Source organism: Xiphophorus maculatus, chromosome 18, assembly GCF_002775205.1.
Source record: "Xiphophorus maculatus strain JP 163 A chromosome 18, X_maculatus-5.0-male, whole genome shotgun sequence".
NCBI lineage: Eukaryota > Metazoa > Chordata > Actinopteri > Cyprinodontiformes > Poeciliidae > Xiphophorus > Xiphophorus maculatus.
The window spans coordinates 7,929,071-7,944,634 of NC_036460.1; the positions used below are offsets into that span (position 1 = coordinate 7,929,071).

Consider the following 15,564-nt stretch of genomic DNA (forward strand, 5'->3'; position numbering starts at 1 on the left):
ATGCATTTTGCTCAGCTTATTTTTGAATATTTAACCAACAATTCAATTAAACAAAAATCACATTGTCCAGTTATCTAGCTTAGAGTAAAAAAATAATAAAGATACATCAAAACTAGAAGGCCAGACCTAAAAAAAAAACTGGACATTGGGATTGTTGAATATTTAAATTTAGCAGAAAATCACATATAAAGAGTACATTAATATATCTTCCACCCCTTGACAGATTTGATCTCCCAGCTAGATTAACATAAAAGATGGTTTTCGCTTTTTTACTTTACAAAAGATGCAATCACTTATACATTCGTCCATTGTATATATCCGCTCCTCCACAGAAGGTTGCACAGACTATCTTAGGACAACACACAGACACATTGGATAAAAATCATGCACACACACACACTCACACATGTCGTCACAGCCATATGCAATTTAGAGACCAATTAACCTCACAGTCATATTTTTCGAATGTGAAAAAAGAATTCTATCCTTCCGGCAGATAAAAGTTCACCTCAACAACAATAAATATCAGAGCCATGCACAAGACACTAGAATGTTAGGATCTAATATTTTTGTTTGTAGCAAAGAACCCCTATTTAAGCCTGAGTAATATATTCTGAAATAATGTGTAACATGTTTACATGAATGTGCATGAAACAAGTTATCAATTTTTAAATCATGTTTGATTAGACTTATTATTTTTTTTCTGTTTTTTGGAGTGCACCAACTATTTTCATCATTTCATAATAATTCACAATCTCCTGCTTATGTCAACATAGTATTCTAATAAAGTTACAGCAATATGGTAGCAGTATTATTATATAAGAGCATTCTTAACAAGAACTAGTTCTGAGTCTAGTCCATAGAGGCTATAATTGAATTAATTTGTTTCATTCCTGCCCAGAGCCATCAACATCTACAGCAACTCTTTGAATAATTTTGAATTAATATGAGCTACAACATTTAATTTCCCTTTGGGATTAATAAAGTATTTTTGAATTTGAATTGAATTAAATTTATACTCACCACCTAAACATTGTGAAAGAAATTTGCAATCCAAACATAAAGCAGTTCAAATGTATTCAAGTATTTCTAATGAAATGAAGTGTTTTAGAATTATATCGTATGATAAAATCCAGACAAAATTCTCTCATTACAATGCTTTAGGTGTTAGAAAGCACAAAGAGTCTGCAATGTGTCCTTTGTAAATTTGCCTAAGATAATTTTGTTTTTTTAGTGCAGGATGCACAGTTGCTCCATCAACCATTGTTACTGCTTCCTTCAGAGACTGTTTAGCTGCAACTGTGTAATATAAGAACTTTGTTGTGAGGCAGTTCGTAAAAACTCAACTCCATTACCATAAATGTTTTTAAGAATATAACTTTCTTGTTCGAAAACACAGAAGTATGACTTAAAAAAAACACACACATAACTGAGCTACATACAACTTTGTTGGACAGCTAAAGTTGAACCACCAACTCAGTGTTTATTTACTACTTGATTTTCTCGACAGACAAACTCTCTGTCAATAAGTCATTTATGTAATGCAAAAGTAAAGTCATTTTGCACAGGTGCAGCTTGCACATTTGAACTGAGAGTTAAAAGCACGTTCAAGTGCCGTTTTATTCCCCCAGATATATCTAATGTGAGGGAGCACAGCAGGAGGGGCTGCTTGCTCTTCCCATTGGTTTGGAATGAAAGATCTCTTAGTTTCAAACATGCACTGAATTGTTGAAGCGCTCAACTTAATGCCTCATCCAACACCTTTCTAAGAACATCTTTTGGATTTGTGAAAAAGCAGTTTAAAAATTGCCTATCCATTTAAATAGCAATCTTCATCATATTTAAGGAAGTAATATGAATCTTCTATCTCAGGATGTGAATTATATGCTGATTTAAAGTTGAGAGAAAGCTGTATGACCAAAACACATGCAGAGTTATATAACCTGAAGGACTTATCATTTTCCTGTTTCCCCAGGGCCGCACTGATCTCTTTTATTGATGTTTTTCTTTCAGATATAATAAAAGGAAAAATGTGAATACAACTGTTACACACTGAGTAGTTTCTCCTATCTTTCATTTGTTCAGGTTTCTACTTTGATTATCAAATCAAACATGACTTTATTTGCACAAAATTATATGAACATACAAAAACAGAAATATATTTAGTGGAGCAGCAAATTAATTTGCCATTCTTTTTCACAGTTGCTCCATCAACCATTGTTGATGTTTGATAGAGCAACCATCAGCATTGGTTGATGGTTGACGGTGACTATTGCAAATCACTGAAAGCAAATCAATAGTTCAATTTGTTTTCACAATCAGAAAGTGGTGTAAACTCTAATATTCCCATTCCCCCTGAAAAGGCCCTTTGTGTAAAATGAATAAACATTATGAAACAACAATACTGATCTGATAATGATCTCAACATTTTCTTTAACAAATGATGTTTTTTGTCACAAAGTATTTTTTAAACGACAAGTTTTGTTTAAAATCTTTCTAATAACAGTGAAATAATTCACAGAACAAAGGTTTTGCAAGTGTCAAACTGTGTTATAAAGAATCTTGATTAATGTTAGAAATATTCACTGGAAATCTGATCAGTCTACATGTGCAACATTGCATACTAGTGATTTTTAAATCCAATCCAAACTCACCAATGCAGCCTTTTGGATTAGCAACAAATCCGACATCAACTTGTACGTCATCGGTTTACATTTTTCCTGAATTGTGCGTACCACCGGGGGTTACCCACTCCTACACAACAAGCAAGAAAGTGCTTCTGAGGCACAAATGGCAAACATGCTGCTCTGGACAAAAAGGTATATTGCTCCTGTAAAAAAGCGGCTGGTATAAGGCACTGTTTGCAAGAGGAAAATATTTGAATTTATTTACATTTTACCTCAGACCATGCAGTTTTACACTAAAAACACTAAGAATCATTCCACTTAACAGACGGGTAAAGAATTTGCTCCAATACTCACTTAACGGCCAACACGTTTAAAATAGTTTAATAGTAGTGAGCATTCAAATCAATGATTGATAAATTAACAACATAATAGTTATTGCTTATTCAGTAGTGAGCAGCTACTCAATTATCTCTCAGTAAACCTGCTGTTTCACAATAAAATAAAATGAGCCTAAAATAAAAGATTGTGTCAAAAAAAAAAATAATGTTCAGTTCTGCAAAAAACAAAAAGCTGGCAAATCTAACTTTGACTCTTTGTGACAGATTAGTTTTTTTCAGTCCATATGACCAAAGAAGGTACTAGTTATACACAAAATTCTGCAGACATGTTCCACCATTATTCACAGAACTCTTCAGTTTCTCTTTGCTGCAGGGAAGAAGGTTGCTCTGACTTCCACCTCATAATACCCAAAAGGTGTCAAAGCTTTTACTTTCTTTTTTAGAAACTCCTGTCTGATTTCAGTGGTATGCTTTGAATTGTTATCGTGTTGGAACTTTCTTCCTTTCTCGAGCTTCAGGAGAATGGAAGTCATCTTGTCAGCTCATATTTCAGTACATTCACAGGAGCTCTTGGTGATGTCTTTAAATTTCATGTCCCAAAAGCTTTTGCACTTTGCAACCCTCGTATTATTAAATTATGGTAAGAGTTCCTCACTTCCTAGACCAGGAATTCCAGGTCAAGTTCATGCCATATAATCTGAGCTGAGCATATTTATCTTGTTCTCATTATAGCAAAGGACGTGCTCCCAATATTCATTAGGCTTCCGTCATGTTCTCTAGCAAAATCTAATTTTGCAGTTTGGACTGTAGAAAAAGCAATTTTTTTTCTCTTGTACCCCATCCACTGAGGTCAATAATACAGCAACCCATGCATTGTATAAGCTGTCACAAAAACAGATTTTTTCCATTTATAAGCCCTTTGACAAATTGACTGCAATATTATATGAATAGTTCTCCACTCTTTGAGTTGGAAAATCTAGTACCTAATTCACCATTCACATGTAGATTAAATGTATTTATCTTTGTAGATTGTAGCTTTTTGTTCTTCATTTAGTTTTTATCATACATACAATGAAAAATGCAACTGACCATTTATGGGTTTTTTGCAATATAAATGGCATAATATTTATGTGTTTCTTGCCTTTTTATAAACTATAATTTCATTGTTTCATTTAGTATTAATTAAGCCCTATATTCTGCTTCCATTTCTACTATTCAATCATATTGTTTTTCTGACTATGGAAAGAAGAAGAACAGCAAAAAAACACAATGCTATCAATAGAAAGTCTTGATCCCACCTATCTAACTTATTGTTTCCTTGTTTTATCCCCTCATGCTATCAGTGGCTGGGACAAAAAGCAAAGCGAAAGGTGAGTTATTGTTTCCATTTTCTTGGTACATGATTTATGTCGCACACAGTTTCCAATAAAAAAGGTCTGGATCAACCTTTTATCTCCCCCAAGAGCCCAGCAAGCATTAACATATGTTGCTTTGAATGAAGCTTTCTCTGCGTATGTTTTTTTTTTCTTTTCTTTCAAACATTGATTTCTTCTGAAGAGGTATACTAAGCCTACTCCCTCATTCCCAGATACGGGCTGCTTCACATATGTATAGATTCACACTAGGGAGCTGCCCACGTCTCCCAGTCATTCCTCTATACCGGGGTGTAGAGCTACCGTGCAGCTCCAGTGAAGCAGTTGGGGCGTGTTCCTGATTCAAGGACAGCTCAGAGGAGAGGAGTGAGAGGAAAGTTTCTCTGTCTTCATCTCCCTACTTAGTTCCAAGTTATATTAAAGTCTTTCTGGTTAGAACATTGCTTTTCACCTTTTGCATTTTATCTTGATGACTTGCTTGACAGGAAATTATTATGATCCGTCACCATAATAATTGTTGGTGATTATTATGGTGATTCCTGGTGTTCCAGCTTTGTGTCCTTACAACAAATAATTTTGAGACAGAAGGTTAGTCAAGTTGTTGGTCAGATATTAGATAAAAAATAGCCTCATTATTTCTTAGAGACCATCGTTTGAAAGATAGAAAATTCTGAAATGATAATGTGGGTTATTGATATCATTAGACAAGGCATGTTTATAGGTATAGTATATTTAAGCAACATGCTCAGTTAAAGTGTCTTACAGCTTAACATATTGAAAACATAAAATAACAAGCGAGCAAGAACCATTACATTTTTTTCAAACTTCAACATCAAAATCTCCAAAAAACATAATAAAATATTGGACTAAAAACTAAAAATCAGGTTCAGTTTTGCAAAAACCAAAAGCTGAGTTCCATTTAAATCGGGGATTTTCAGCCTTGATTTAAAGGGAACTCAGTGTTCCAGCAGTTTTGTAGTTTTCTGGAAGTTTATTTCAGATTATTGGAGAATACAAATTGAATCCTGCTTCTTCATGTTTGGTTCTGATTCTAGGGATACAAATTAGACGAGACCCAGAACATTTGAAGCGAACAATTGGGCTAGCTAACTTCACCCTTTGACCAAAGAATTAGTCAAAAAGTCAACATAGACAGACAATAGCGATAATTAAAATGCTAGATAAAAGTTTTATTGGGCATTTGTCTTTACTTTTTTTATCTGATAATCTAATGTAGAATTAAATTAAATTTAAAATACAAAACATTAAAGAAAGTTACTTGTTTAAAAACCCACAATTTCTTTTTAGCGTATTCTTTGGTAGACATTAATCACGTTCATCCATATTTTAGGTTAAAACCTCATCTAAGTGCATAACCCAACCCAAATCTGGAATAATCTGTGTTTGTCCCTCGAGACTGGCTTTAGATCATCTGAATTGTGTTATTTCATTCCACTATAGGTTGAATCTGCTTAGCGGTTAGTACAGACTAGCTCTGTGGTCAATATTGTCAAGTGTTGCACTGAATTTTGGTTGAGGATTTGCAGTGTGAAATTTATTCTCCCCTACATACATGGGCACTCCGGCTTCCTCCATCAAAACATGTGCGTTGCTCAGTTGTCCACGCTAAATTGGCTTTAGTTGTGACAGCATACATGGTTATTTGTTGTGTGTACGTCTGTGTTGCCTGGATCTATCCATGGTGTACTCTGTTCTTTTGTTTTTTTTTAATGTTTTTAGGCAGTCAAAAAAATCAATTAACTTTCATTTTGCAGCAAAATGCACAGACATAAAAGAAATGGACAAGTTTAAACAAAGCAAAAGAAAGTAACCACAGGCATAACTGGAATGAGAAAAAGAAAGGATGTAACACAGAAAAGCAAAGGCATAACTGCTGACTAGATGTAGGTGATGTATGTAATTAGCAAAGTAGAACCAAAGGCGAAGAGAGATCTGTAAGAAAAATTTAATTGAAACAAACTAGGAAACAGGCATGTAAGCAACCCAAGATACAGAAACATGAAGTGTAAAATTTCTGTAACCTCAGAAGAAGACAACTATTACTGACAACACAAATATACACAGACTTTTAGAATCTATAAATGTCTTCTGGTATTTTGAAATTCTGTGCTTCTAATTCTTTTTGTAAGTGTGGGGCTTTTGTTTGTGTGCTTTTTATGTTATTTTTCCCCTTTTTTTGTATTTTGGAAGTGACATCAGCCAAAACTACTGATTAAAGTTCATTTACATGAATGTAGTCCACAGATTTTATTTTACATTCTTTTCCAAAATGCAGTGCTTCCTAATTACAGAAGCAATTAGGGTGGTCGTTTTTAATTAACAGAAGATACACATTCAGCATTTGTACTACTGAAATCTAGTGCAACACTTTTTCCAACAGCACTTTCAGCTCTCTAATTATGGTTGATGACTTGTATTAATAATTATGAAGATAATACCGTATATATAACATGTAGCACCCTCTAATAGTGATTAATAGCTTTTGTCAGGTTTCCGCCTTCATGGCGATGTAATGTTTTTTTCATAACGTAAGGAGAAGAGTCGAAAAATAGAAAAAGAAAACTCTATGATGGGTTTTCCCACATGATGTCATTATAATGGAAAACACGACTCTGAATACCCTTCGGAGGACTCAGCTCAACAAATGAAGAAGTGCTTTGACCAATATGAATGCACAGTAAAAGTGAACCACTCATCAAAATCTGAAAAAAATGTATAAGAAGAGTAAACTCAACAAAGATATTGTGTGAAAAAAACTTCTTTCTGGATACAAATGTACTCTTTGCAGTTGAAAGTAGCAATGCAGCTTTTAATGCTGTCATCTTCTTCTTCTTTTTACCACTGGGATAAAAATGGAGGATACCTCCTCAGCCTTGGAGGAGGCTGAGGAGGTTAACATAGTTAACATATGTGTAAATGTTAACTATTAACATTTACACATATTTTCAGATTAAAACCACAGCAGCTAATGTGGTTAATTGGGGTATTATTTGATAGAAAAACACTAAGATGTGGATTATTTATAAGTGGAAGGAAAGTAATTTGTGATTTTAAAAACCAGACAAGCCTAAAGCCTGAGTGAAAACAATAGAATGAGTGCACAGCTAGAAACTCAGTTTTAACGTTTTTTGTAACATGCATTAAATTAAGTCAAATTGGTTCATTAACAGTGTGTGTACATTGTCATCTCCACGTATTTTGAAGTTGACACAAGTTTGGACTTTGCACCTTTCTAAGATAGCAACATGAAAAAATAAGTAAACTTTGTAAAGCAGGAGGGTGAACCAGTGAACATTGTAACTCATAAAAAACAGATTTATGCAGGCTTTCTTTAAATTCACCAAGATGTCTCTGACAGAATTCTATTTTTGTTGGTTTTTCTTTGTTTAAAACCCTTAGCTGTCATGAGAACACTGGTGTCCTCATGTGCCTTCTGGATAGCATGTAAGCATTTTGGGGGGTGACAGTTAAGAAACATACAGCTACCTCACTACACCATCCATATAGCAACATAATCCCAAAGCCAATTTGTGGAGCAACAAACAGAGTATGGTAACTAATACGATTTGAACTTGTAATTTCTCTTGGAGACAGCACCATATTTCTGACCCACATTCTAAAGCTGATATATTGCCTTTCCTAACTTTCTTTTCTTTTTTTACCTGTAGAAAAAAAAAACTACTCCAAAGACTTTTTCCCAGCAGGGATATTTATTACCAGTTCTGTCGATTTAGCACACGTACCCTTTCTCCCGGCCTCCCCCACTGTGGGAAATCACAGGGGAGGACGAGGCTCAGAACCACCTCTCTGCCGGGGAAGGTTCACTTTTGCACGGATGGCATTCAGTAACAGGCTCTAAGTGCTTTTTGTTGATGGCGGATAAGGGTGACAGACAGCTCACTCTGTCCTGGTTATTTCCTTTGTGAAAGACTTCATCAGCTCAATCAAGTGACTGCATCATTTAAAATAACACTATCAGCTCAGACTATGATTACAATACTGGGCTGATACTCAGTTGTATGCTCACTGCTGGGTTATCTTGTGTCTGTGTTGTCTGTAGCTCATAGAATCATTGTAGGAAATCACTGTAATCCCAGTTGAGATAAAAGATGAGCAGAGACTAATGTGTTCTGATAAGATTCTGCAGCGAGACTGATACCAAATGTTTTATAGTACAAGTAAAAACTTAGGAGTCATTTGCACAGAAGTGACACAGCGTGCAAGACAAACACTGCTTTTTCATTACATGGTCTTTAGTGTTTACTCATAACTGACCTGCGTACAGTAAATAAGTCCACCAATCCTTGTTGTATTTACATTTTGATGGCATGTGAAAGAGAGTGACATTACCAGTTTAGGCTCCAGTAATTACAGCCTTTAATGTTTTACTATAATTGTATATGGATTTTCTATGACTGAATGAGCTTTGTTCTGGAGGGCTTGTTTTGCAAGAATTTGAAATGTTCCCCGTTGACTTTAAATAGAGACATTATCTAAAGCTGACAGTGCTCAAACTGGTTGTGTTAGAATTCACCTTGGACGGGTAATTTACAGATTATCCTGAGTTAATGGATCAAAGTTAGATTTAGTGTTAATTAGCTGCTGCCCCCACAACAGTTGTTTAAATCTCCCTAATTCACTGGGCTGATTGCTTTTAAAATTGCATCATTTTACAGAGATCCCCAGTACAGCAGGTTTGCACTAAACAAGGGATGCTTTTCTGTTGAGGTTAAACCAGTGGGGCATAAATTACACTGCCAGAGTAAATGATTGTTTTAGGTGACAGATGTGACCTTTTAAGCAGCAATAAATTAAGTGAAATATGTTATAGCCCATGTTGTTCCTGTTCAGGAAAGGTCACTAAACAAACAATCAGATATGACGAGACTTGGTCACGAGCCAGCAGATAAAAACAGACTTATCATCTCTTAAGTTATTCACTCTCCCTTTCTTTTATTTGCTTACAATTTTAGTTGATTTTCATACCAAAAACTTAATGTCATATCAAAATCAAATGTTAGATTTAGCTTTGGATGGCTTCTCTATTCTGGACTGACAGCTCATTCAGGGGAATTAAATGTAATCAGCACTCAGATTATTTCAAAGTGTAATTTACAAAACAAAATTTCTCAAATATGTTTTCAGTGAATTAAAAATAAGTGAAATTACATATACAAATACAATATGAAAACATTAATATTTTTTTTCATTACCCTCCTTATTTCATTCTGACGTTTCTCAAATGCGTACCTGTTAGACATACAGTACATCATCTTGTGGTGAAAAAGTCAATTTATAGGACATTTTGTTTCTTTTTTTCTTTTAAATATTTAACAGAACATATTACCGTTATGAATAAGTATGTCCCATTCTGATTTCAAGAATTGGCTTGATCTACAGATCAAACCATTCTAGAAATAATCGTTATTGGAGTCCTTGTCAAAACTCAACCCCCAATATCTGTTATTGATTTACTCTCTGTGATTTTCGTTTAGTTACAGTTCAGGTCACTTTTGCCTGGAATCTTCTCACACAATATTGAAAACTCATATCCTACTTGTGTATATATGATCTAATTTGTAGTAACTTTAATATCAAACTGGGAGTTTGTAATGACTTGTGTCAATATTGAGGATTAAAAATCCTGAGCCAGACATTCTTATAATAAATTCAAACTTGAAATACACTATCAGAGCTCAGTCCCCGGTGTTCATGAAGTATTGTATCTTTTTATGAAAATATACATATTTTGTAAGATATTGTTAGTGTATTGAGAAAAGCCAACAAAATATTCTGCTTTGTGAAAGAAGGTTTAGGAAGCAATTTTTGCCTTAAGTCTGACAGCCATAGATGTCGTTAGGTTTGTTTGTGATTCTTTGCCAGACATTGTTGTATAATGTGATTATTGGTGCCTTTAATTTGTTTCTAAGTTGGTTGTTTCAAATTCGGATGACTAATTTGTCCATTTTGATATACAGTACAGACCAAAAGTTTGGACACACCTTTTAATTCAATGAGTTTCCTTTATTTTCATGACTATTGACATTGTAGATTCACACTGAAGGCATCAAAACTATGAATAACACATGTGGAAATATGCACTAAACAAAAAAGTGTAAAACTGAAAATATCCCTTATATTCTAGTTTCTTCAAAGTAGCAACCTTTTGCTGTGATTATTGCTTTGCACACACTCTGCATTTTCTTGATGAGCTTCAAGAGGTCGTCACCTGAAATGGTTTTCACTTCATAGGTGTGTCCTGTCAGGTTAATAAGTGGGATTTCTTGCCTTATAAATAGTCATGAAAATAAAGAAAACCCATTGAATTAGAAGGTGTGTCCAAACTTTTGATCTGTACTGTATTTCACTACATTACCTTGAAATACTCATGGGAATCTTTACTGTTGGTTTTTTTTTTTGGTCATACTCCCAGCTTGAAGCACAATCCAGTCAAACCTTGCTGCATTTAAAATGCAGAACAATACATGCTGATACATGTCGAAATCATTCAGCCGCCTTCGTCTGCTGTCAAATCATCAGTGACCCACTGCCATCTGAAGTCCTTTTTCGCTTTTCCACATCCAGGTGTTTTACAGATGATGCTCGGTGCTGTGCATCATGAGTTATTTCACTTTATTTTACTCTTTTCTCATGTATTTTCTGTTATACTTGCGTCATTCAGGTCGAGTTTGGTTTCATTTGTTTCCGAGATGCTGTTTATTAAATCCTTTCTCCCTTTTAATTAATTTTTTTGAACCAAGTCTAATCTTAAGGTTTTTCTATACATGAGTCTTTTCTGTGAGAATTTCTCATTATAAGAAAACCACCTGATGCATCCACTTTGACGGATGTTGTTGAGGAGTTTTTCATTGACATGGAAAGAATCCAATCATTTAACCCTGGATATCCAGGCTTTTTTATGCTGACTTCCTTTTATTCTCTCAGTTATCACATTAAAAATGTTAAGGTCACAAACAAAGAACAATTTTATTCCGTAGTTGCAATGTTTATGTCATACTTAGTGAAAATAGAAGCATGACCAAACTAAGTTTAGATGTTTAAAAAATAAAAACAAAAATTTTGAAAGCGTTGGTCTGTTAGCGTTCTTTTGTTATTTTTTCTTCTGTTTAGGACATTTCCTTGATCTCAGTCACCATTCTTCTTCCCACGCTTGGGAGAGCAGTTTTTTAAAAAGTGTTTCTCAAGTCAGTTATTGTGTTAATCTAAAATCCTTCTATGGCTACATGTGAATCAGTGGGGGACGCCAAGGGTGGTTATATTTATAAAATAGTTCTTGCTCGCTGATCCAAATCTTTATTATGAAAAACTTTAATGTAGTTTGGACTGCGCTTTAAGATATTGATACAGTGCTCAGCATGAGTGATTGCAGCAAAGTGAAAAACTCAATTCAATCAGTTGTCAACAGCTACATGTTTATTCAAGAGTAGGAATTGTTGCAAAGTCAGTAGCTGGGTTTCCCTTACAGCAAAAACATTTTCATAATTTGAATAATAAAGCTAAAATGACTGCATTGTTTCATAAGTAAGATTGAATTGGAATATGTGTGATTGATCTTGAGACAGTCTGTGATTGGTTTGAATTGGAGTGAATTGGCACCATGTAAATAAACTGAATTATTACGAAATTTAATAAGGTGCCCTGTAAAAGCGTTATACTCAAACTTTTCAGGATATTGTGTTGGTCTATATCATAATGTAATACGCCAACAAAAGTCACGCAAAAATTGCAAAATGAAGGAAAAATTATGCATCTCTTTCAATTATTCACTAATAACAACATCTAAGGAATGGGGGCATTTGTATTCATTCAATGCTTTGCAGAACTCTGTTATGAATCAATCTCTTGAAGTTTTAGAATTGTGTCATACATAAAACAGTGATGAAGAGGGGAATTGATGTGTGGTTGTCAGAAAGGAGTGGTACAAAGGCTAGTTTATTCATCTATAACAATCTTTGTATATACAGTAGAGTTCTGAAGCATAATTAAGGCCTTCTACATGCAGCACTTTCCATGCACTTCACTTCACATTACTATCCGGCGAGAGAACCACTGAGGTGGAAGTTAAAGTGCCTATGATGCCGATACGCTCAAGCGAAGGCGCTGCAGCAGAAAGGTGCAACAATTTGATGATATTTGGATTGTTCAAACAACATGCCAGGAGGTTTTAAACACAATGGACAATCAACAACAAATGATCCTGCAACAATATAGCAATTGACAATGGCTGATGAGACTCATTAAAATCTATCAGCAGATGTGTTTATCTTAGTTCCTCAGTTAGGTCCCTGTTAACTCAAGGCAATAGTCTTCATCGTTAAAGTGTACATTGACTTGCTTTGTTTTTTAAGACAAAGGAACCAAACAGTAAAAGTTAATCTGAATTCTTGCTTATATAAGTTAAAAAAGGTTCTCAGATTTTCACAGGATTTATCTGGGTGTGTTCGTCAGCAGTGGAGCATTATTAAAGCCTTGCTGCATAGATTTAGGTTCACAATTGTAAGGCGAGAGACACCCACCTTTCCTGCTGTTGTCAAATATTCTCAGTATCATGCTTAGAGTGTGGGAGAGGCTGCGTCTGAAGTTTTTGACATATTTTTCTCTTATGCTTATTAAAAAGTTCAAATACTTATATCTTTGTCACCAGCAAGAGCCTTTAAGGGCAAGGTAACATTATTTATATAGCAGATTTCAGCAGCAAGTCAATTTAAAGGAACATGTTTAAAGTACAAAAAAGGAGTGCATTGCAGTGGCATGATAAAAGACCAGTAAAGAAAAAATGCAGTGCTGGGGTTTGAGCACTGCAGTATCAATAACAATGTTTGTAACGTTTTTGCTTTGGAGAGTCTAATTTTGTATCTCAAACGACTTTTTGGTTGGGAAAAAAATAATCCCACCTTTGGTCACCTGTCATTGTGCTGAGTGAAATCAATTCCAAAACTTCCATTGTCATCAAGATCTGTTTGTGCATATTAAGCTGTTCGGTATTTTATGAGTCATTGATAGCCTAAAAAATATTTTAGAAAACAGAGGGATTAAATAACATCTCAGGATAAACAGCTGATTTGGTGTTAAATTGAAAATATCCCACTTGATTAAAATTATGTGATGGGTATTTAATGCAATCTGTTATGTGAATCCAGCACTAAAGGAAAGTAAAACAGCAGGAACAAAAATGTCACAAAACAATAAGAAAAAAATGCTCCACCACAATGGACGTCTTTTGTTTTCTGTCAAATAATGTGCCATCTTCTCCCATGAGTGTGAGCTGCTCCCACTTCAAGTTCATCATGTAAAACTCCACATAATTAAATTGCTAGTGATCAAAAATTGAGTTCCACTTATGAACGCAACACTGAACACGTTTGTTTTCTCTATTTTGTTAAAGGAAAAGAAAAATCACATTCTAATGCTTTCATTTGATCAATCAGGGCTTAAAAGGGTTTTAGAGTATTAAATGATCCTTTTTAGAAATTTGACAAAAAAGATGAATTGTGTAAACGGGTTCTTTCATAGAATTTTATCACTGGCAGGCGATGTAGTTACTACATCTCATCAGTATGCTGAGTGGAGCCCAACACATCCAACACCTCTATTTGCAAAGAAGCCTCTGCAAAATCAAGCACGAGAGGTGAACTTGCTGCTTGATAACCGCCTGGAAATCATTCCATGGGAAAATGAATCATTGTTATTAATCCCTAATGAATGAGGGCATTCTTGAAACTATATTTTGAGTTATTTGTTTTCTTTCACCCCCGCTCAGTTTACAGTTTATTCTGCAGTGGTGTGCTTGACTGCACTCCAGCCATTCATCAAGCCACCGCTTTCCATTATTTGGTGCAGTCAGCTGAAACTGAGAAAGGTTTTTGGGGTGGTAAGCCTCATTCTTCCTCCACTAACTCTCCGTTCTCCTAAACAGAGATATTCTTCATACTGTTTCTCTTATGCAATGACTCACTGGTCATTAGATGATTCGGTAAATTTATTTACACAGCTGGGTTTCATTATGCTTACATTTTCCAAAAATGCCCCACAAGAGTCTAGTAAAATGGCACAAAGAGAGAAGCTATAAAGCCATCCATGTAAAACCATTTGTCAGTTTTTTCTTACCCCTCCCTTGAGGTGTAGTCTCACATTTTCTGCATACAGAATCAGACCACAAAGCAAACAGAATCAATAACATAAGTATCATATTCTTTGTATCTAATATTGCCCCAGCTCAGATTTCATCAGGCTATGGTCTGAGCTGCATTCTGATAAGAGCCAGAGCTCATCTGAGATGAAATGAAACAGTTTATTGCTAATGTACACTCAACTGCTAGCCATTTTAAACATCTGTATTCATTTTTGCACACTCCACCTGCTGCACAGACTTTATCCCTCGCAGAAAGAAGAAGCATCTACATTGACTCTGTGTCGTGTGCTAGCAGACATCTGTTTCTATGGTTCCTCTTTAAAATCTAATCATTAAATGTTTTGTTTACAGCGAAGATGCAATCTCCTCACCTGATTTACATTTTGACGTATTTTAGCAGTGGAGTAAATATTTGATTCATTGGAAAGCGTCACATGATTCTGTATGAAAGTTAATGTCACCATAGAGAGATGTGTCAGCAGCATTCTAAATGTGTGAAGCACAGCAAACAGCTTGACTAATCTCATGTGTGCTGACATTGTGACTGATGATCAGTGTGCCGGTGGCCCACCTGAGTGTGGACTATAATCTCTTAGCTCATGGTGATATTGCCAGGTTCAGCTTATTGGAGTAGCCTTTTTCCTTTTTCTACTCTAATCGAATCAGATGTATGTATATATATATATATATACTGTATATCATGTTGATATTGTATATCAACATGATTGTCACAAAATATTATTAATAAGTTAAAGGGGTAAGTGAAAGGGGTAGTGGTGCTAAACAACCATATCTTGGAATGATTTCATATTTAAATGATAAAAATTACAAAATAGTAAAACTTTTAATTGTTGGTGACAAGTTTCATTGTGAAATTCAGTTTCAGATCAGATTTTGAACATATCAGATTTCAAAGACTAACAGCAGGAGACAGAAGAGGCCCTATTAGACAGAATGTCAGAGAAAGGCTTATAGAGACATTATACTGTACATTGATTTTTTTCTCACCCAGACTTTACAATATTTACAAGTTAAAAGTTAATAGTTATCAT

General features: G+C 34.8%; 1 protein-coding gene across 3 annotated transcripts in view; it reads left to right on the forward strand.

Annotated features, from left to right (window-relative positions):
* LOC102236135 (cell adhesion molecule 2-like) overlaps positions 1-15,564 on the forward strand; it is a 150,400-nt gene that overhangs the window by 95,220 nt on the left and 39,616 nt on the right. For 2 of the 3 annotated variants that reach the window (XM_005796821.2, XM_023352019.1), the window contains exon 2: positions 4,309-4,335. The exons of the other annotated variant lie outside the window; for it this stretch is intronic. In XM_005796821.2, the coding sequence (XP_005796878.1) occupies positions 4,309-4,335 (27 nt within the window). The remainder of the gene's footprint in view (positions 1-4,308; positions 4,336-15,564) is intronic. 3 annotated transcript variants of the gene reach the window in all.